The sequence below is a fragment of the Gossypium arboreum genome, chromosome 13 (assembly GCF_025698485.1).
Source record: "Gossypium arboreum isolate Shixiya-1 chromosome 13, ASM2569848v2, whole genome shotgun sequence".
In the NCBI taxonomy this organism is placed as follows: domain Eukaryota; kingdom Viridiplantae; phylum Streptophyta; class Magnoliopsida; order Malvales; family Malvaceae; genus Gossypium; species Gossypium arboreum.
In genome coordinates, this window is record NC_069082.1 from 105,113,635 (window position 1) to 105,137,972 (window position 24,338).

The 24,338-nt window shown below is 33.2% G+C and overlaps 1 protein-coding gene across 1 annotated transcript; it reads left to right on the top strand.

The window, feature by feature from the left end:
- Positions 1-18,505: 18,505 nt before the first annotated feature.
- LOC108463302 (aspartic proteinase CDR1-like) lies at positions 18,506-20,220 on the top strand. The gene has a single exon (XM_017763252.2). It carries the CDS (start codon positions 18,724-18,726, stop codon positions 19,999-20,001), a length of 1,278 nt encoding a protein of 425 aa, XP_017618741.1. The 5' UTR covers positions 18,506-18,723; the 3' UTR covers positions 20,002-20,220.
- Positions 20,221-24,338: the final 4,118 nt, after the last annotated feature.

A 24,338-nucleotide genomic window follows, 5' to 3' on the forward strand; every position in this document is an offset into this window, starting at 1 on the left:
ATAGCTCTGATACCAATAAAATGTAACACCCCTAACCCGAATCTGATCACTGGATTTAGGCTAAAAAGGTATTACTGAGCTAAACATTAAATTTCTCATCCACATTAACTAACATAAATAGAGATTGAACTGAATACATATTGATCTTTGTGTTATATATATGCCATTTTCATATGGCTAAAATATTTACAATTACAAAACATAGTTATCTTCAGCCTAACCTATACATGCCATATCAGGACCAAAATAAAACTGTACCAAAAAGATCGATAGTAGGATGAATTGCTGAGGATCCCCGAGTCGGTGGCCAAAATCAACAATCTATAAAATAGAGAAATAAGGAACAGAGTAAGCTTTCGAGGCTTAGTAAGTTTTAAAAATTTCAAACAATTAAAACTTGTCATTTAAATCGAACATTAAGTATCACAGAACTCGTATTCTAATTATATATTACTTGGCCGAATATACACAAGTACACTAATTATAAAGCCTATTGGTCGAATATATATATATATGAATACACAAGAAATTTTCAGCACATATTTAACTATAGTATATGGCTCATACAATTACTTTAAGTCACATACTTTCATATAATGGCATACATTGACCGAATAGGTCATTCTCTTATTCTTAAATACCTTATTCATCCACACGTATATATATATATATATATATATATCGTTCTTTAATACTAATAATTCACTTTAAAATCATTTCACATATGAGTACATAATACGTACCTTAACATGTTAAATATATAGTACTTACTCGACGGTGGTTTTCTACGGATATTCAATGTCGTAATCTTACTTAATTTACTGGCATCAAACCTGTCAAGTCTTAGAACTTGAAACAAATTTCTAGCACCAACTGCGAATTTAAACCCGTATAATACCACTCATAGCTGCGGGTTTCTAGCGGATAGCATTCTAGCACGAAGCTCTGGGTCTTTAAGCCGGATAACATTCCAAAGATATAGCTGCGGGTCTTTAAGCCCGGATACAATTCCTCAAGTATTATGCATATTTAATCATATATTAACAGATCTCATTGAACATGTCACGGTAGTAGTCATTTGCTACATGTGAATATAAGCTCCATATACATTTCATTAATTAAGTTTAACCTGTATTGACCATTCGACTATAGTTCATATACTTAGATTATTTATCACACAACTTAATTCAAGTAGAATCAAAAGGTCACAATTCATCTAATATACACATATCAAGGCATCATAAATTTTTATACTAAAAGCGACTACTTAAAACTTACCTCGGATATCGTCGAAGGATTATAACGGCTATTCGATTACTTTTTCTTTTCCCTTATCTGAGTTTGCTCCTCTATGCTCTTGAGCTAATTCAAACAAATTTAGCTTATTAAAATCCCATCATGCTAGATTATGGTCGAATATGACAAGAGATTTACTAGGTCATATAGCTACCTTTAGCTCAAATACGAAATGGTCATACCCATTTTAATCACTTTAAACATTCTTATACAATTTAATTAAACATTTCTTCAAGTATACCTTTATGACCGAATATACATATCAAATAAATAGCTTACTTAATACATAACTCACATAGCCAAATTACATATAACCCTAATGACCGAATATGTATATCACCAAAATTCCTATGACTTAACCTTTAACCCCTTTTAGCCGAATATCCATTAAATATCTAGTTTACATACACAAACACAAAATTCATATGGCTTATCATATTTTCATGTACATATCTTAACTATATAGCTGAATATATATATATATATATATATATATAGTTCATCAAACCAATATTTATTCATATTCCCTTAACACATATGGATCAATTTGACATGCATTTACCTTTGGCACATTCGGTCATTTAAGCAATAACCTATCTAGAATTTAAGCATTTTATACTAAAAATTCTCCCAAGGCCAAATTCATATACATCTTTTAATACTCATACAAAGTTTATATTACAAATAATTTGTGCATACACCATTAATCTACTAATTAACTAAACACTTTAAAATTTTTTTTTAACTAAACAATATTCAGCAATGACCACAACAATTTAACAAATCTTAAAAACAATCTATAACATTTTAAATTCATCTTATCCCCTCATGACCGAATGTGCATATATATATATATATATATATAAACTCAAATAACAACAAAATTTTCTTTCCAAAATGCATATATATACATACGACAACTTCAATTCATACCTCTCAACAATGAACTCAACTTATTCAACCATCATTTAAGCTACTTTAACATATAAATAACATCTTCCCAAAAACTTATCAAAATAACACAAATTTAGCAACTTGCCGAATGGATATATGTTCAATGGTTCATGAATTTAAACCATGGGTTAACTATACTATGTACTTATCAATTTAATTTTATAATCAATTATAAAAAAAATCACATTACATACCTTTAAATTGAGATAACCATGGCCGAATGCCTTGGCTTCTTCTTCAATATTTTTCTTCCCAATTTCTGTAATGAAGAAAGAAAGATGAACACCCATTATTTTGTCATCTTTTTTCTTATTTTACTAATTATTTTTTTATTTCAAAATAATGCCTTTACTTATTATAATACTTAAATAAAACATATATTATCCATCAACCATCATTATGGCCGGCCACTATATTAAAAGTGGTCTATTTGACATGCAAGTCCCCCATGTCAATAGTTCATACATTATTTAGCACTTTAAAATTTACCTATCACATTTTCAAGTCTTATCACATGAGTCCTATCTTATAAATTTCACATACAAATGACAAAATCAAAGCATGAAACTTTCACACATGCATTTACACATATAATAAACATAGAATATAATGGTTAATTATTTTTATGACTCGATTTTGTGGTCCCGAAACCACTTTCCGACTAGGGTCAAATTAGGGCTGTCACAACTTCAATTACCCGAACAATATGTACTAAGCAGTTTTATAAGTAACCTTAAGGCAGAAATCAGTTAATACCTGTAACTTTTTAAACCTAAATGTATAGTGGAACGATTTTTTATTGTGAAGCAAGTCGAGAATATTCTTAGCAGCCTCACAAAGAAGAGATTATTGTCCGGATGGAATACATCTTTTAAAGCTGCCCTGTTACCAGTTTCAGGAGCTAACTTCTATTGTTAGTTTAGGAACTCATTATAGTGGTTTTGGTGGGTTAGGGGCCAAGTCAGCAATTGCGAGTTCAGGAACTTAGAACAACAATTTTGGAGGATCAGGGAACCATCATAGAGGGCCTTCTAGATCCCTCTCTTCAGCTGAAACCTAAGATAGGAAAAAGAATTATCTTTGCTTTTGGTGTGGTGCTAAGTATAATGTGGGACATGAGTGCATTAAGTCCTAGCTTTATTAGTTAATGTTGGATCCATGCACAGAGGAAATAGAGGAAGAGTGTAGCTTGAGCCACGGAGAGGTCATCAAGTTTAAGGAAACATCGGTTGATAACATTGTACCCACCGAGCCGGTATTATCCTTCTATGCACTTCAGGGTTCGCGATGTGTCTACAGTATAAGGGTAGCTACCAATTTTGGGAACACCAATGTTATTCTCCTTGTTGATTTAGGAAGTGCCCATAATTTTGTAAGTGCTAAATTGTATGTAAGTTGGCTTTACTGATTTTTCCTAGGGATAAATTGAAGGTAACTGTTGCTAATGGGGTTTCTTGTCAACCGGTGAGGCTTGTAATGAATTATTGTAGTTTACATTTACTGCTAGCTTTCAGACTGATTTCCTAGAACTACCATTAGGAGGTCATGATTTAGTCTTAGGGGTACAATGGCTCTAGACCTTGGGACCCATCACTTGGGAATTTAGTTCCCTGACAATGAAATTTATTTACAATGGTCAGCAATGTTTATTAGAAGGCATACAAACAAGTCACATCCAATTACTGGGAGACAATCAATCTACCAAATGTTTAACTATGTTAGGGAAATGACAAGGCTTATATGCTATGGTTATCACAGACACGGTACAGGCTAGTTTGATGGCAACTATTGCTAGTTTCAACGAAGAACTCTAGACTATATTGCAAACCTATGATGATGTTTTTCAAGAACCAAAAGGTCTCCCATCTTCTTGGCTACAATACCATAAAATACCCTTGAAAGATGAATCAGTTATGGTTAAAATAAGACCATATAGTACCTCTCCATTCAAAAAATAGAAATGGAAAGGTTGGTTCATGAAATGCTTCAAGCATGGATCACTAGGGACTCTAACAACTTCTTTCCATCCTCTATAGTCATGGTTAAAAAAAAGATGAAGGATGGTGACTGTGTGTAGGTTATTGACAATTAAACCAGTTAACAATTAAAGATAAATTTCCTATTCCTGTAATAGAAAAGCTCTTGATGAACTTAGGTAGGCCAGAATTTTTTTCAAGCTAGATCTTCATTTTAGTTACCACCAAATTCGAATTTAGGAGCCTGACATCCATAAAATGGTCTTTCGAATGCATGAGGGACTATGAATTTTTAGTCATGCCTTTCAGCTTGACAAATGCCCCCTCTACGTTCCAAGATTTGATGAATTCAATTTTTAAAACTTGACTAAGGAGGTTTGTACTTGTTTTGTTTGATGAAATCATTGTTTATTCCTATTCTTAGAAGGATCATTTGAGGCATTTCACAACAGTCTTTAAGGTTTTGAGAAACTCATAGTCATATGCCAAATAAAGTAAAAGTCATTTTGAGGCCACTTGAATTGAATATTTGGGGCATGTTATATCTCAAAGGAATATGGCAATGGACCAAAACAAGGTTACTCGAATTATGGATTGGCTAACTCCTCAGTGTGTTAAAAAACTCAAGGGGTTCCTTGGTTTTTTAGTGTAACAACCCGATTTTAGATCTAGTTGGAACAGTGGTTTCGGGACCACAAATATGACATAGAAAAACTTAGTTTTATTATATTTTTATGATATAAAATTATATTTAATATTTTTTCTAAAATTTCATTAAAAAATTTTGACGTTTGGACATTCAATTTGGTAAAAAGGACTAAATTGTAAAAAGTGAAAAACCTGAGTTCTATAAGCTAGAGGTGTCTAATTGCTATGAAATTTTAAATTAGAGGTCTTTAGATGGTAATTAGACTATTACTTAAGTTGGTGGACAAAAATGGGCATGAAGTAAGAGTAATTTTAGTGTTTTAAAAAAGGGCATTTTGGTCATTTGGTAATTAAATGAATAAAAAGCCAAAATTTTGTCCATATTCTTCCTCCCATAGCTAAAATTTAGAATGGGAAGCCATAGACATGGTTTGGACACTTCCAAGCTCGATTGTAAGTCTGTTCTTGTCTCGTTTTTAATGCTCTTTATATTTTTAAAGTCATTGTAACTCGATCTACCTATTTCTAGCACTAATTTGAAGAATGATTAAGGTATAAGGTTTGAACCACATTAGAAATATCTGTATTTTTATGGTTAATGGTAGAAATTGCATGTTTGATGTTAGAAAAATAACTTTTGCTAAGTGATTTTCGGTAAAAATGTCAAAAAGGACCTATTTGTAAAAAGTTGTAAAATGGGCATTAAAATATGAATAAAAGAAAAATGAGGGCTACTATAGGCATTTATAAAGTGCGGATAGGCATGGGTATTGAAGAAATTGAGTACATTTCATTTTACAAGTCTAGGGACTAAAATGTAAAAATGTCAAACTTTAGGGGTAGAAATGTAATTTCTGCCATCATATGATTTGGGGCTGATTTGAATAGTATAAAGATTAAATAAGTTAAATGTGATATTATATATCAAGAAAAAAATGAGGTTTAAAATTGGAACGAGGAAAAAATAAGTATTTGACGATTAGGCCATTTTCGCCATTTTTATGTCGAGGTAAGTTCGTATGTTAAAACTAAGCTTTAAAACAATTGTATTTTAATGCTCTAATATTGCATTAACTATATGTTTAATGATGTGACTAAGTTTAATTTTATGAATAAGCTAGACAATGATTCGATAAGCAAGAAACCCTATTTGAACCTTAGGAATAGGTTAGGATACAAGTGACATGTCATTAGAGTTACATTGTGTTATGTGATTATGTGATCTAGGGGCTGCTCTCGTATATTCTACCGGTGACTGGGTACTCCGGCATATGTTACGGATACCTGACAGCTTGTGTGAGCCGCACCAAGTAGCTACGTCTTGACTGACAGCTTGTGTGAGTAGGCCCGTGAATAGTTCGAAAATGAGCCTATATGTATTATGATCTATGAGATAGCATTGGCTGCATATGTGGCACTTATGTGCAAGATTTTTCGTGTATCCGATTAGTATTCCAAGTGTTCAACAGATATGTCAAGGAAGAGAAAAAGTATGTAAGTATTACGAATTGGTACAGGTATGTACATAAAGTTTATATGCATTGACTTCATGAAATTATGAGTTCATGATTTCCACGAGAATGATTTTGTGAAACCCTTGTGATTATTGGTCTATACTTATGATGTATGAAATCCATGGTAAATTCGGTTGAAGATCATGTGATTGGCTTTCGGGTCAAATTGAATTATGATATAGTATGTTTTGTTCACTCAAATTGTGATTTATCGGATATAAGAAAAGGAAAGATTGGCATAATTGCCTATTAAAATAACTATGGATGTATGGGAAGATATGAGCTTTAAATAATTGAATGATGTTAAAATATATGCTTGAAATGTGAATACTCATGATTAATGTGCATGTTTACTATAAGATTTGAAATGATTTGTTCATTGATGTAATATGTTACAAATGAGAGATTACGGTTGTTAGGCTAATGCCAAGATATGTTAAATTATGTTTATAAGTTGATTGAGTAAATATTGTGATTGAATAAAATTATAACTGTGAGATTCATAGTAGTTTTTAGTATCTTGTGTTTAAATTGTTGAACTTAATAAAAGACTGGTAAGAGTTGCTTATTATTTTAGTACGGACTGACTAAGCTATATAGCTTACCCCTTATTTTCCCTTATCTTATAAGGTTATTAAGCTAGCTCGGGTTGGAGATCGCCGGAGATACTATTACACTATCAAGCTATCATTTTGGGTATAAATGAATTCAAGTATTTTGAGTTTATGGCATGTATAGGGACTAGGTCAATTTGTTATATGTGTCATTATTGACTTGGCCATATGTGTTGGCTTGTAATTGTTAATGCTTCATCTTATATATAAGAATGATGGCTTATGTTGATTATAAGTTTATTTATATGTTAATACCCTCTTGTGAATGTGAAATTAGCATGTTTTTAATAGGCTAAGAATGATGTTTTAAGTATGATAAATGATGGTATAAGAATGACATGTTATTATCTTGGTTGTGGTTGTTTGGTTGCATGTACATGGATGTATGCAAGTGAGGATGGAAAAATGGCTTGGTAAATAGCCTTGTTTTTGTCTACATGGGCGTGTGTCTAAGCCATGTGTGACACACGGTCTGCCGCATGGGCATGTGTGTTGGCCGTGTGTCCCCTGCACCCTAATTTTTGCAAAATAGAATGCTTAGAATTGAGCACAAGGGCAGAGACACGGGCGTGTGTCTCAACCGTGTGGATGACACGGCCTCAGGCACGGGCGTGTGAAGTCTGCACCTATTTTATGAAAAATCATAAATTTTAAATTGACCACACGGCCTACCCATACGGGCGTGTCTCAAGCTACACCGGCATGTGACCCCTATTTAGTGGAAAATTTTATAAGTTTTGTAAAAACTCTAAAATTTTTGCTTTAGTCTTGAACTGCCTCCAGAGCATGTTCTAGGCTTCGTAGGCCCGTATTAGGGACATGATTGAACGTTAAAATTTTTAATTTAGAAGCAAATTTACGGCCCGTTTTGTATGAATGAATGTGATATAAGTCTGGTAATGCCTCGAGCCCTATTTTGGAGATGAGAACGGGTAAGGGGTGTTACATTTAGTAGTATCAAAGCTACGGTGTAGTTGATTCTTGGACTAACATAGCGCATGTGAGTCTAGCTATACATGTCATATTACTACCTGTGATAGTGTGATATCTTCCAACTCTAATTAAATTATTTTGTTGAGACAGAGATGCTTCACAACCAAGCTATTTTTGAAAACTCTGAAAGTGATACTAAGATATTTGAAAATGTGTTCGTGATGAGTCGAAACTTCGAAAGGTATGAATAAGAGTTCATGATGTGTATGTGATGATGTATAAAATGAAATAACCATAAGTTGAGAAATATAGGTAACATGTCATTGTTCCAGTTGAACGTTGTATTTCGATGGATTATGGTGATTTTATGAAATGGATAAAATGTTATAAATGTTATGAAATGGATTTAACCCAGACAGGTAATCCAGAGTAAGTTCTACGGAACACATGTTACAAAAAATGGATTTAACTTGGATGAGTAATCTCATTAAACTTGTTATAGAAAGGATTTAGCTTGGACGGATAATTCTAATATAATACCTCTTGAGCACACGTTATGATTAGGGTTTAACCTGGACTGGTAATCCTAATCGAAATCTTCTGGGCATACGTTATAAAAAGGATTTAGCCTAGATTGGTAATCCTGTTAAACCATATGTGACTCGAGAGTGTGCTCTATGAATACGTGCCAAAAAGGGGCACTTTCAAATATGAATTGACGGATTGTTGACATGCGAACCTCAAGTATACTACTCGAATATCCATCAAAATTACAATAGTTCAATGAGAATTATTCTTGAAATATGCAAAAGTGAAACTACATGAAAGTCTATATTGTGATAAACTCATCCTTGTTTGTTTGATAGTTATATGATATTATGTGCCTAACTTGTTTGATTAAGTGAATGCAATAAGTAAACTTACTCAAAATTTATGGAATGTATATATATGTGCATTTTTTTGAATAAGATAATCAGAAAGTTCGTGTAGCATAAATATGTATGTTAATTTGCTTGAAGTGAATTATATAACTATGATGATATTATGATGATGAGGAATGTTAAGTCACATGTGTGTATTTATGAGAGTCGAGTTAGAGGCTTTACAACCTCATTACCAGTGTGGTATTTTGTAACGAAATTTCACGAGATTTATGTTGAAGGAGTCACAAGTGAGAGACTAAAGAGTTCAGTAGGGAACTAACTAATAATGTGGTCAGAGTTGGGAATAGTTTGGCAATTGAATATAGTCTTGGAAAAGATGCCAGGTTAATTTAAAGATCATTTGGATTTCGCAATGTCACGGCTAAAAAAAATTAATCTCGGTTAATCAACTCATTGTATGATGTCTAAAGTATGTATTTGCTAGAATTACTTTCAGACTTATTTTCGTTAGTGAATGGAATAATACGAGATTAGTGATGACAGAATTAGTTAGAGAAATGATGTTTGAATCATAAAGGTGTCTGAGAATAACAGTTGTAATTGAATAGATTATGATGATCTCTCTTGAGTATTTTATATATTCATTTATCCTCAGAGATATATGTGACTGTTCGTTTTCTGATGAAATTCTTATTGTATGATAATGCTAGCTGATTATAATGTTAGATGAAAACACTGTTGGTCTGGTTGGTTGATGATCAGCATATCTTATCTCTCTCTTATTGGGGTTCTATTATATTATGTTTGGAACAAAAATTGATGGTGAAAATTTATGTGAGGCTATTCTTCTGTTTCTACTGGATGTTGTTTTGTTTTATATATATATACTTGGAAAATATATTATCTCTATTACAATTGATTCCAGAGCACGTAAGCATTGTTTTTCTTCTAGTTTTCTCTGAAAAATCATTAAGATCTTTATTATTTTCTTATGAGTTATGTTCTCGGACTCCCAGTATGGTAATGCATCTTAGATTTCTTTATCTCGGTCTTCTTATCATTCTTACTTCGTAAATTATCAACCATGGCTCACCTTTAAATTGTGTTCTTTGGCTTGTGATAACTATGTCTATTATAGGTGTATTTTTGGTTTGATCATAGGAATGTGGTGATTCTGGTATCAGGAATTCTGTGATTTTCGTGAAAGGAATTGACATCGGTAAAGGTATAGATAATGGAAGCTCAAGCTTGAATTGTAAGATGGTTTTCTTTTCTCAGGTAAGTTTGGTTAATGTCAATGAGTTCAATCAAGATATTTTGTTTCATTGATGCTAATGTAGTTGTAAAGATCTTTGATTAGCATGTTAAGAGAATTATAAAAGATTGCATGTTTGAGTTGTTTAACAGCATGGAGAACGGAGTATGTTGATATGTTATTATTTGATAGTTGAGATTGACTCAGTTGTTTTTATCTAACCGAGCTGGTCAGTTGAAAGGTAACTTGAGTTATATGCATTTAAGCTTGTCCTCAGGCAAGAAAATAAAGTCTTGTACATTCTTGGGTGAATAGACGGATAGTTTGAAAGAATAATTCATATACTAGAAAGTATGATACAGAGATATATTTATTAGATTTGTCCTAATCGAATGATGTCGTTATGAGTTAAATTCTGTTCCAATTGATAAAGTTATCACATTTGTGAAAGTTTGAATGGTCTGATGCATGTTAGCAAAGTTGAAAACAATCTAAGGAATTATTAACCGAAGCACTAGTTCTGGATTCTATTTGAATTGAGTAAAGAATTCGCGATTTTTCAGTAATACATTATCGAACGGATTGAAATGTGTTTTGATACATGAGTGTAAAGTGACAGTTTATGCTTTCAAATGGTTAAAGTCACATTAAAAGAATTTTCCGATAAGTGATTTAGAGTTAGCCACTATTATGTCTGTGTTTAGAATTTATGACATTATTTGTTTGACGAAAAGCGTCATATGCTTTTTGATTACAAGAGTATAAAGTATCTAATGTCTCAAAAAATTCTAAAGTTAAGACAGCGTTGATGGTTTGAGCTATTGACAGATTTTGAGTAGTTATCGATTAACTTTTGTGAAAGCAAGTATAGTTACAGATGCTTGAATGGAAAGCCTTTGTTCATTTTGTGAGTGTTGGTTACATGATTAATCTTATTTTATGGAAGTCTGAATCTAACTAAGTTAAAAAGCTAAAGCAAAGTTTTCTTTGCAAGATTAAGAACCTTGGGAATGTGATAGTAAGTGGTAAACTAAATGAGTACAGCTTGAGATGACTTTTGATTCTGATTTCTATTATTATTACTCCGAGATAGAGTTTGCGCAATGAATTATCCAAAGCTTATGCAGAAAATGTTGTACGAGACTCGGTAGTAGCTCGTTTGATCATTCAGAGAGTAATTCAGATCTTTGACAATATGCTCCGACACTGTGTTTCAGCGTTCAAAGATGATTGGAAAGAGATATACAAGGTGGAATTGATTTGTGATTCTGAGGAAAAAGAGTAAAGTGATTCATGAAATTTGAAAGCAACTTCATACTAACTTAAGTAGTATACAGATTTGAAAAATTAAGATATTGGATTCTAGATCGATGACAAAATGTTTCTGGAAGTATTGCTCTCGAAGAGGACTCTTCGATAAGGTAGAGGAAACTATGAGCACGTTACCCTAATCTCTTTTGTGGTAAGATTTTCGGGGACAAAAATTCTTAAGGGGGGAGAGTTGTAACAGCCTGATTTTGGGTCTAGTCAGAAAAGTGGTTTCAAGACTACAAATCCAAAGTAGAAAAACTTATTTTTATTATATTTTTATGATCTACAGTTTCATAGAATGATTGCGTGAAAATTTCGTTCAAAAATTTTGATGTTTGGGAACTCAATTTGGTCAAAAGAACTAAATTGTAAAAAGTGTAAAACTTGAGTTCTATAAGCTAGAGGAGTTTAATTGCTACAAAATTTTAAATTAGAGATCCTTATATGGTAATTATACCATTACTTAAGTTGGTGGACAGAAACAGACGTGGAGTAAGATCAATTTTAGTGTTTTAAGAAAAGGACATTTTGGTTATTTGGTAATTAAATGAATAAAAAGCCAAAATAAAGCCAAAATTTGTCCATCTTCTTCCTCCCATAGCCGAAATTTAGAAGGGGAAGCCATAGCTAGGGTTTGGTCACTTCCAAGCTTGATTGTAAGCTCGTTCTTGTCCTATTTTTAATGCTCTTTACATTTTTGAAGTCGTTATAACTCGATCTACCTATTTTTAGCAATAATTTGAAGAATGATTAAGGTCTAGGGTTTGAACCATGTTATAAATGTCTATATTTTGATGGCTAATGGTAGAAATTGCATGTTTGATGTTAGAAAAACAACTTTTGCTAAGTGATTTTCGGTAAAAATGTCAAAAAGGACCTATTTGTAATAAGTTATAAAATGGGTGTTAAAATGTGAATAAAAGAAAAATGTGGGCTTCTATAGGTATGTATAAGATGCGGCAAGGCATAGGTATTGATGAAATTGAGTACATTTCATTTTACGAGCCTAGGGACTAAAATGTAAAAATGTCAAACTTTAAGGGCAAAAATATAAAATTTTCCATAATATGATTTTGGGCTGATTTGAATAGTATAAAAATTAAATAATTTAAATGTGATATTATAGTTCAAGAGAAAATGAGGTTCGGAATTAGAACGGGAGAAAAACAAGTATTTGACGGTTAGGCCATTTTCGCCATTTTCATGCAGAGGTGAGTTTGTATGTTAAAAATAAGCTTTAATATAATTGTATTTTAATTCTTTAATATTGCATGAACTATATGTTTAATGATATGAATGAGTTTAATTCTATGAATGAGCCCGACAACGATTCGATAAGCAAGAAATCCCGTTTGAACCTTAGGAATAGGTTAGGATACAAGTGACATGTCACTAGGGTTACATTGTGTTATGTAATTATTTGATCTGGGTGCTGGTCTCGTACATTTTACCAGTGGCTGGGTACTCCGGCATATGTTGCGGATACCTGACAGCTTGTGTGAGTAGCACCGAGTAGCTACGTCTTGATTGACAGCTTGTGTGAGCAGGCCCGTGAATAGTTTAAAAATGAGCCTATATGTATTATGAGATATGAGGTAGCATTGGCTACATATGTGGCACTTATGTGTAAGATTTTTCATGTATCCAATTAGTATTCCAAGTGTTCAACAGGTATGTCAAGGAAGAGAAAAAGTATGTAAGTATTACGAATTGGTACATGTATGTGCGTAAAGTTTATATGCATTGACTTCATGAAATTGTGAGTTCATGATTTCCACGAGAATGATTTTGTGAAACCCTTATTATTATTGGTCTATACTTATGATGTATGAAATTCATGGTAAATTCGGTTGAAGATCATGTGATTGGCTTTCGGGTCAAATTTAATTATGATATAGTATGTTTTGTCCACTCAAATTGTGATTTATCGGATATAAGAAAAGGAAAGATTGGCATAATTGCCTATTAAAATAACTATGGATGTATGGGAAGATATGAGCTTTAAATAATTGAATGATGTTAAAATATATGCTTGAAATGTGATTACTCATGATTAATGTGCATGTTTACTATAAGATTTGAAATGATTTGTTCATTGATGTAATATGTTACAAATGAGAGATTACGGTTGTTAGGCTAATGCCAAGATATGTTAAATTATGTTTATAAGTTGATTGAGTAAATATTGTGACTGAATAAAATTATAACTGTGAGATTCATAGCAGTTTTTAGTATCTTGTGTTTAAATTGTTGAACTTAATAAAAGACTGGTAAGAGTTGCTTATTATTTTAGTACGGACTGACTAAGCTATATAGCTTACCCCTCTTTTTTTCTCTTATCTTATAGGGTTATTAAGCTAGCTCGGGTTGGAGATCACCGGAGATACTATCACACTATCAAGCTATCATTTTGGGTATAAATGAATTCAGCCATTTTGTGTTTATGGCATGTATAAGGACTTGGTCAATTTGTTATATATGTCATTATTGACTTGGCCATATGTGTTGGCTTGGAATTGTTAATGCTTCATCTTATATATAGCCATGAATGATGGCTTATGTTGATTATAAGTTTATTCATATGTTAATGCCCTCTTGTGAATGTGAAATTAGCATGTTTTTAATGGGCTAAGTATGATGTTTTAAGCATGATAAATGATGGTATAAGAATGACATGTTATTGTCTTGGTTGTTGTTGTTTGGTTGCATGTACATATTAGAACTTGTGCCATGTGATGTGGTGTAGATGTGTGCAAGTGATGGTGGCAAAATGGCTTTGTAAATAACCTTGTTTTTGTCCAAATGGGTAGACACGCGGGTGTGTGTCTAGGCCATGTGTGATACACGGTCTGTCCCATGGGCATGTGTGTTGGCCGTGTGTCCCCTGCACCCTAATTTTTTCAGTATAGAATGCTCAGAATTGAGCACACTGGCAGAGACACGGGCGTGTGTCTCAGCTGTATGGATGACACGGCCTCAGGCACGGGCCTGTACCCTGAGCGTGTGAAGTCTGCACCTATTTTATGAAAAATCATAAATTTTAAATCGACCACACGGCCTAGCACACGAGCGTGTGACATGGCCGTGTGTCTTCAATTTGTTCTTAGGTGACAAACAGAGAGTTGCACGGGGTTGGGACACAGGCGTGTGTGACCACACGGCCTGCACACACCGGCGTGTCCCAAGCTACACGGGCGTGTGACCCCTGTTTAGTGGAAAATTTTCTAAGTTTTGTAAAAATTTCTAAAGTTCTCGGTTTAGTCCCGAACTACCTCCAGAGCATGCTCTAGGCTTCGTAGGCCCGTATTAATGACAACATGATTGAACGTTAAAAAGTTTTAATTTGGAAGAAAATTTACAGCTCGGTTTGTATGAGTGAATGTGATAAAAGTCTGGTAATGCCTCAAGCCCTATTCTAGCGTCGAGGATGGGTAAGGGGTGTTACATTCAGGGTATTACTAAAGATTCCTTAAAGACTATGGCACGATAGCAAGACCATTCACTGACTTGCTGGAGAAAGGGGAATGGAATTGGATTCCACAAGTTGGCAATGCCTTCACCTTAAAAACAACCCTTAGTTTTGCTCCTGTCCTTACCCTACAAAATTTCCAGCTTGTTTTTTTTGTTTTTGGACACTGATGCCACTAACTCTGAAGTAGGAGCAGGTTTACAACAACAAGGACACCTTATAGCTTTATTTAGCAAGGCACTTGAAACTAATCACCAATCCTTGTCGATTTATGAAATGGAAATGCTAGCGACTCTTTTGGCAGTCAAAAAATGGCATCACTACCTAGTTGGTCATCGTTTTTGCATCTAAACTAACCACCAAAGCTTGTAATTCCTAGCTGACTAGAAACACGAAAATATACACACTTTTTTATACTCATTTTAACTCAAATTCATGCAGTTTCGGTAAAATTCTTGTCGAAAAATATTTAATTATTATAAAATAATTAAATTGTACTTAAATTATTAAAATGTTGAATTTTACTTAATTTTATAATAAATTTTGATTAATTTTGATCATTTTCGATAGATTTGCACAAAGGGCGAAAAACGGCTCGGCAGAACACTGCTAGAAACACAAAACCGAGAAGCAATTTTGAAGCATTAAGGCGAATTAATTTTTCAGCCTAAGACGGTCCAAATTATGTGTATTAATTAATAATATAATTAATTTTAATTTTAATTCAATTTAAATTGGGTTAAATAAATTATTATTAATTAATTATGAAAGTGGCCCAGTTGAGTTGAATTTAGAAAATCGATTCAACCGAGCACTGGGTAGTAGAAAACTGTCCCTCATGTTGACCCAATCAGTTTACTTGGCTGATTATTTAACTTGCAAAATGGTCCTTGAAAACTCCTTCAAATTGCATTCAAACACCTCCACTATTTGTGCCTTTCTACATGTGTGGCCAGCCATGGGGGGACTCTATGGCTATTGAATTTTGCTAATTTTAGCAGTCATCTCAACCTATTAATACCCCCCTTTGGTGCTCACTTCAAACACATCTCAACCCTTCTCATCTCTTTACTTTTCTCTCATTTTTCTCTCTTCATTCCCTTCCAGTTTTCTTCATTTTCTTCCCCTATTCCCTTGCCAATTTCACCTCTTGAAAAAGAGTCAATCAACCACCATTTGGAGTAGCATTCAAGTGTTCATAGAAGCTTTGGTTTGACAAGAACAAGCAAAGAAGGAAGAGTGGAGCAAACTAGTCAAGCCAAGGAGAAAACACCAAATTCTTGTTCCCTATCCTTTTAATTTTGTTGTTCTTATAATGAACATGTCTATGAATATTTGTGATTTTGATATGTTTAATTTAATTAATATGGCTTAAATTTAATTCGTGTTAGGTTGATTGCATTTCGTCTACTTAATTTATTAAAACTGTGTTTGTGTTGTCATAGGCCTCGGTAAGATGTTTGATTAAGTAAAACCATGACTAAGTTATTCTTGCATTACAATTGTAAGGCAACTAATGAATTAATTATTTAAACGGATTGAAATTTTAATTAATTGACACAATACTTAATTAGTGCATGTTTAATCATCTAAGGTAGCTGAGGGTTAAATTAGCAACGGTATCTAGCAATACATTAGCCTTGAATAACTTGCAAGATTATTGTGATTAAACTGTTTCAAGGTAGAAATACATTGTTACCTCACGTGATCTTTTATGTGCTTTTGAGATTGAATTAATTGTTTGAATTGGCATAGAGATATGTACAAGAGATTATTTTAATTTCATAAGTATGTATGTGCATTAACACATTTACTTATTAGAATTTGTTTAATCGGTTGAATTGACATAGAGATATAGTCAAGAGATAAATGGATTTTGGTAGGTAAGTATGTTCATAAGTTAGCAAATTACCGAGTTGCTGTGAATTTATTCGTAACAACATGAACATGAGTTTAATAATTCTAAGTTAAGAAATGCAATTAATCTAACACAATTATGTCATCTTGATTAAAATCATCTTTTGAAATCGTGCATTGGAACTTTTATTTTATTTTTATGTATTTTGCTTAGTTAAAATCCTAGTTTTTAATAACCTCCTCCAATCAAAATATTTTTCTTCACAAAAGTGTCTTTAAAATTGGATGCATAAATAATTCTTTTCACAGTCCCTATGGGTACGATAACTCGACATTTACTTGTCACTTTATTACTTGTTGTGATTGTGTACACTTACACATTTTCATCATTCCACTAACCAGCAGGTTGTTACTCATTTTCAAAAGAAATGGGTCTCCAAAATGCTTGGTTATGACTTTCATATGTTATACAGGAAGGGTAGCACCAACATAGTAGCCGATGCTCGTTCAAGACAGCGTATGGGGGCTGAAGGATAGTGTTTACAATTGAAAGGTAGCTCGATAATATCTAGCTTATTAGCTTGGGTGCAAGAAGCTTGGATACATGACCCTCGTATTAACAAAATTTGTTTGGAGCTACAAGCCCAACCCTCATCCCATCCAAAGTACAGTTGGGATGGTCGTTTTTTAAGAAGAAATGGGAAACTTGTGATCGGCAAGGATCAAGAACGTCAAACAGCCCTATTTTCTTATTTTCACGAGAGTTCCACAAGGGGCATTCGGGCATCCATTCTACGAGACAACGACTTGCAATTATGGTTTATTGGAAAGGGATGCATACGGTTATTAAACAATGGGTGAAGAATGCCTTGTTTGCCAATGAAACAAGTATGATACCTCTGCTCATCCTGGGTTACTTTAGCCACTCCCAATTCCTACTCATGCTTGGTCCGAAGTGAGCATGGATTTCATCGAGGGATTACCCCCTTCTAAGGGAAAGAATTCCATTCTCGTAATAGTGGATAGACTCATTAAGTATGCCCATTTTGTAGGACTCTCTCATCCCTTTACTTACAATAGCCCAAGCCTATCTTGACCATGTTTATAAGCTCCACGGGATAGCGCTAAAATTTTAACAGTTCATTTAGCTTTCTCGTCCAAAAAACAATAAAATAATTAAATTTTAAAAAAATTAAGGATCAAAATTTTAAAAAAAATAATTTTTTTTTACGAAAAACATATATTTTGTAATTTGGTGAATGGACTGCGGCATTCACACCCACTATGGTCCATAATTTTCAGTGGGAACAAAAGCATGGAAACAATGAAAACAGACATCCTTCTTTTTACATTGATTAAGACTCCCCTTTTCTTCTCTTTTATCTTTCTTTATTTTCTATGATTGAAGTGAGAAAAGAATAGCAGAAAAAAGGCTATGGAAAGAAACCTATTGGATGAAGACAACAAGTGATTTTGAAAGTAGAAACGCGTATTGCAAATCAGAAAACATCATAACAATGAGAACATACACCCTTTTTTTTCGGATTGATTAAGACCTTCCCACAACAAGTTTTGTCAGGAGGGGGGCCTGGCGCAAAAGAAGGTTGGGCTTAAACACTGAGACTTGACTCAGTTAATTAAGATTACCATGCAATCATCCTTAATAAATCCTCCTCTATTAAACAAAACACTGAGTCACTGAGACGAAGTAATGAGTAGTGAGCCCAAACACCGCAACTTTTATGTGGATAGATTGAAAATCATTAATTTCTAATTCTCCTTCTTGGATAGCAAATGGAAATTGCTGCAATGATTAACACACTTCAACATATATAATCGACCTTAACTTCTTCGCTACGCTAAACGATTTCCAATCTATAAATACAAGCACATCCATAGTGCTATTGCCTATAAGTACATCCTCCTCAATACCAATTATTCATCACCTCATCTAAAACATCTTATAATCCTTCTTTTTAAATACTCGTCTTTAAAAACAAAAATTGTGAAACATGCACAATCCACTTTTTCTTGTGCTTACTGTAATATTCTCCAGCCTGGTGGTTCAGCCAGTCATGGGAGCAAAGGGTTTCAGTGTGGAGCTTATTCATCTTGATTCACCAATATCTCCTTTCTATAATGCTTCTCTCACCTCATCACAGATCCTAAGAAAAAATGCCCTCCATTCCATGGACCGTCTCAAACACTTCCAATTCTTGATTGATCAAAGCGCCATCCAATCTGCAGTGACTCCAAATGGAGGTATTTATCTGATGAAACTCTCCTTTGGAACCCCGCCAGTTGACTACATGGCCGTTGCAGACACTGGAAGCGACCTTATATGGATACAATGTGTTCCATGTCTTCAATCTCAATGTTATCCACAAGGTTCTCCTCCTTTCGATCCTCAAGCATCTTCCACCTACAAAAAGATTCCTTGCGATTCCGATAGTTGCCAAGCTCTTCCCCGGTATCAGTGCTCCAACGACGTTAATGACTGTCAATACTCGTATAGCTATGGAGACAAGTCATTTACGAAAGGAATCCTCAGCACCGATACCTTGACTTTTGACGACTCCAATGGTCAAAAAACAGCTTTCCCAACATCCATTTTCGGTTGTGGGCACAACAATCAAGGTAAATTCAGAAGCCCAAGTGCTGGTCTTGTTGGCCTGGGAGGAGGGCCATTGTCACTTGCTTCTCAAATAAGCAATCAAATTGATAACAGATTTTCCTACTGCTTGGTTCCTCGCTCTGCGAGTTCCAGTAGTAAACTGCTGTTCGGCCAAGAAGCAATAATTTCTCGTCCTGGGGCTGTTTCCACTCCATTGGTAACCAAAACCCCTCAAACCTTCTACTACCTTAGCCTTGAAGGTGTTAGCATTGGAGACAAGACCGCAGAGGCAGGTTCGAGCCAAGGGAATATCATAATCGATTCTGGAACAACACTCACATACCTAGAATCGAGTTTTTATAGCAGCTTAGAGACTATAGTGAAAGACGCCATTGGAGTAGATCCAGTGAAAGATCCTTCAGGAACATTTAGCTTGTGTTATGGGGCAAAGACTAATATCAGCGTCCCGGAAATGGTGTTCCATTTCAGTGGTGCTGACCTTCTCTTGCAACCTGAAAACACATTTCGGATCAATGACGGTTTGTTTTGTATGCTGATAGTCCCAAGTGACTCCTTATCTATATTTGGAAACTATGCACAAATGAATTTCCAGGTGGAGTATGATCTTCAGAAGAGAACTGTCTCCTTTGCTCCCACAGATTGTACCAAACAATAAATTTGTTAGCTTCCAATTGCATGCGGCCATGGACACTACATAATAATCCCAGCGTCGCTGCTAGCTTTCTAAATTCCTCACTAGCTTTTATAGTTTTCTAGCTTAATTGTAAGATCCATGTTAGTCCACCGGTGACATGAAAACTACTTGCAAGATGATATTGTGGTTAATTAGTACTAAAAATAAAAATTTCTGGCTGCTCCAAATTTCATTGCCAAATTATTTCTTCAGAAGAAAAACTACAGAGGCATATATTACATTACCAACATTTGATTTTTGGGGGATTAAAATTACATGTAATTTATGCATTTTATAAGAAGATGCTCTCCAGCACTTTTATTATCTTGTTAGTCTAAACAAAAATAAATGGGAAACTAAAAAAACAATTCCCTTTGTAACTTTGATAAACAAACTGAAAATTAATTATTTTCATTTTTAAGGAAGAAAATTAATATTTTATTGATCTATCTTTTAAACACATTTAATAATCCATTATGGAAATTAATAAATAAAATGTTTCCTAAAAAAAGTGTGACAAAGGTAAGTAATAGAGAATACATTTCATTATTGTTTATTTTATTTTAATTTTTAAAGATTATATTATTTTTATCAAATAATTTATTTAATATTTAATATTCAATTTTAATAATATTCTAAATAAATTTATAACTTAAATTCAATAATTAATTTTTTAAGATTTGATTTTAAATATATAATCGAAATAAATAAAATGTAGTCTCTTGACCCGTTGTGCTCGGGCTAAACTTAACGTAATCAATCAAAGGAGTTGGACTCTGGCTACTCTTATCTCAATTCAATTACTTTATTCGTTTATTAATAAATAACATAAATTACAAGTACTTTAAGATTAGACCTGCTGAGTCAATATTTCATATTTTAAAATTCTAAGTGGTTTTAAGTCGGGTGAATCATTTAACTTGAGCTTCGACTTTTTGAATTTTTATAGATTTTAGTTGAAGGTAGGTTTTATTTGGTAATTGGTTGATAGTTAGCAGTTGATTGTGATGACTGGTTTGATCAATTGATTTTATTAATTATTTATTTAAAAGTATTTGATAAAACTTAGTGGATAGCTCAAAGTTAATATGTGTAAAAACGAAAAATAATGACATGACACATTTTATTATTAAGTATTTATTTGGTAAAATTATTAAAATAAAACACTATTATCAATGAATTAAAACATCCATTATGAAAATTAACTAGTGAAAATTTTAAAATTTAAATAAACAAATTTCTTAAGTTTTTATTTGCAAATATTAATTTTGTAGAAATTGATAAATATTAATAGTGCATCAATATAATTGCAAATTATATTCATAGTGATAATTATGTCATGTTCTTAGCATGTAAATTAGTGATAATTACATCCCACTTTAAATAAAATTTTCAAGTAGCATATTTCAATTAATATAAAGTTATATAAGAAATCATTTTACACGAGTAAATTAAAAATAAATTAATAGCACATAAATATTCAAGAAATAGATACACGTGGCAAATGGAGTAATTTTTGAGCAAGTATAGTCAGATATGTCATTTCATATATCTCATTCTCAATTAGCTGTAAAAAAAGTTGTCCATCCATGCGTTTTTTGTTTTGAAGGTTTTAGCTCAAGAAGCTCTTACAGACCTTCATTCATCAAACATTACAATTAAAGGGCTTGACTACTAACCGCCTCCGGACATACCAACATTCAGAGTAGAAATCCTGGCTAAAAGATATGGAAAATGATATCTGCAAGTATACGGGTCAAGTTGTAATATAGTTATAACGGAGTAGGTGAGTACTCCGAGGATCGTACCCAAGGGAGGCGAGCACTAAATTAATTTTAATTTTAACCTAAATAGATCTAATTAATACTTTAACTAGATTATAGTACTAAGAATTAAGAGAAGAGTTTTTTTTTTTGTTTATAATAATAATAACAGAAATAAAGAAAAGTTAAATGAATGAAAAGTAAGGAATCAATAAAAGAAATATATATATATCAAATCTAGGCATGGGTGATTAGCTTGCTTAGGTAATCTTAATCAATTGTCGTCTCGGGTTTTCTTATTCAATCAACTAGTCATGCCCAGTAGGATCTTCCAATACGTCCACTAAAATACTGAGTCGATAAGGACTAGTTATCTTTTGACCTCACAGTCCATACAGGTTTAGGCTTAAGGTGTTCACGGATAGGTCATACCAATTTTGGGTTAATTCCCCACCTTGATGACTTCCTAGAGTTGTTAGGCCTAGGGTTTAGGTTATTCTTGTACTGAACAGCTAATCTGTTAAGAAATCTCTACAAAACAATTAATCATTCATACATCCACTCACTAATCCCCCAAAAAAGGATTAGTTCCTCATAGATCTAATAAACAATATGAACTTGAATAAAAGAATGAACATAAAGAACGATTTCAATTATAGAGTTTAGAAGAAGCCTGACTGTATTGAATTAAAGAACAAAATCCTCACAGAGTTTAAGAATAGTTTCAGAATCTGATTTCCTCTCGAAAACAAATAACAAGAATGGAAATAAAGTCTAACCCTTAAAAGAAAAGAAAAACTAAAAAGAAAATTATACAAAGGAAAAAGGTGTTTTTAACATGTGCTAGTTGAGCCTATTTATAGACTTAGGATGGGCGTCGTCCTTAACCCTAGGTCAGCTGACGGTCCCTAGCTTAAAGTTGGATTGTGCAGACCAAAACACCCTTGGCTCATATTAATTTCCCATGCAAACGTGATGTCGCAACAAACCAGGTTCTGTGTCGGACATCGAGGGCAATATGTTCAGTTTCAGGGTATCTTGAGGGGTATGTTGCGACATCGAAGGCAATCTTGGACTTCTTTAGTTTTGCTCCCTATGCTGCAACATCTAATGCTTCGTGTTGCAACCTAGCGACCAATATTGAGTTATTATGCCTTCTAATGGTCTCTTGCACACTCATAAAGTGTATTAGTGCACCTTTAGGCCTCTTTCGACCACTAAGGTCAATAAAAGACTGGAATAACACATTTTATTACACTTAACTAAACTTTACTTAAAAGTAATTAAAACATAACTAAAATTCTTATGTTCAAGCTCCTAAAGTGTGAAAACTAGTTTAATTGGCTACACCGAATTACGGCAGATCAAACTCTCCACATTTAAGTCATTACTTATCCTCAAGAAACACAAGCAAAAACAATAAAATGAAAAGACGACCCTTGAGCAAGTATGATATAAATGTTAGCTTTGGAGCATATGAATAGGTATTTCATATTCATATATAATCTTGGCATTAGATATAAATAATTTACCACTTTTGGTATCAAACACCTAAGTTCAATATGTTATAAAGCATACAAGAATTAAGGGTCTCAAATGTAGGAATCCATCAATAAATTATACAAATAATTTGATTATCTTAGCATAATACAAATAATTATAGAAGCAATTATTTAGTATGATTTCGAATTGTGAAAAAATCTTCTTAGATCACATAGGACTTTTTGGCTTGTAACGTTTTGAGGCTTAGGACATGTATGGATTTTAAGAATAGTAAGCATCAAATAGCTTCAAGCACAAAAATAGTTTGGCACATCATATTGCCCGCTATTCTCCCCCTTGGTAACCCTTTCCCGCTCACCGCCTTATGTCTTCTTCTCTCACATTCCTTATTTCTCCATATAGGAAGCCACAACATAATATAAAAATCATGGTTAGCTCACAAGTTTTTGTGCACTAATTAACGAGTTTTTCTACTTTGTGACTTTTTCACATTTTCTTTTTCTAACACATCTCACTCACAAATGTTTTTTCTTTTCAAGTACTTTTTCCACTTGTTTAGATTTTCTTTTTGAATTTTTTTCCTTTTGTTGCACGTTTGAGCTAAACCTATAATCACTATATCACATTGATCCCTCCTATTTCATTCTATTTTTATAAAATCCGCCATAATGTATCTACTTAACCCTCAATACGTATGGCCAGACATCTATAGTTATGCAGTTCAGGACCTTTGGAAAAAAGGATAAGTATAAATTTATATTTTGGCTCGAGATTTGTATTAAAGTTCATTAAAAAGTGTTTTCTGGCTCAAAATAGGTACTAAGGATAAATAACAGAGTTCAATTTTTGGCTCTGGGTGTAATCCAAATAATGCTTTAGGTCATCCCTAGGTACCTCAATATTCACAACTCTAATAAACTAAACAACCACAAATTCACAATTTTTCATTCATACTAGCATGCTTGTTTCCTTGTGTGCTCCATACCATTTGGTACATTCAATTGCTTTAATGCCTATTTACAATGTAATATATAAAACTTAGTAGTCTAATAA

What these genes read in the sequence shown, in the direction of transcription:
- LOC108463302 (XM_017763252.2), top strand. Translation starts at nt 18,724, where the DNA reads ATGCACAATCCACTTTTTCTTGTGCTTACTGTAATATTCTCCAGCCTG.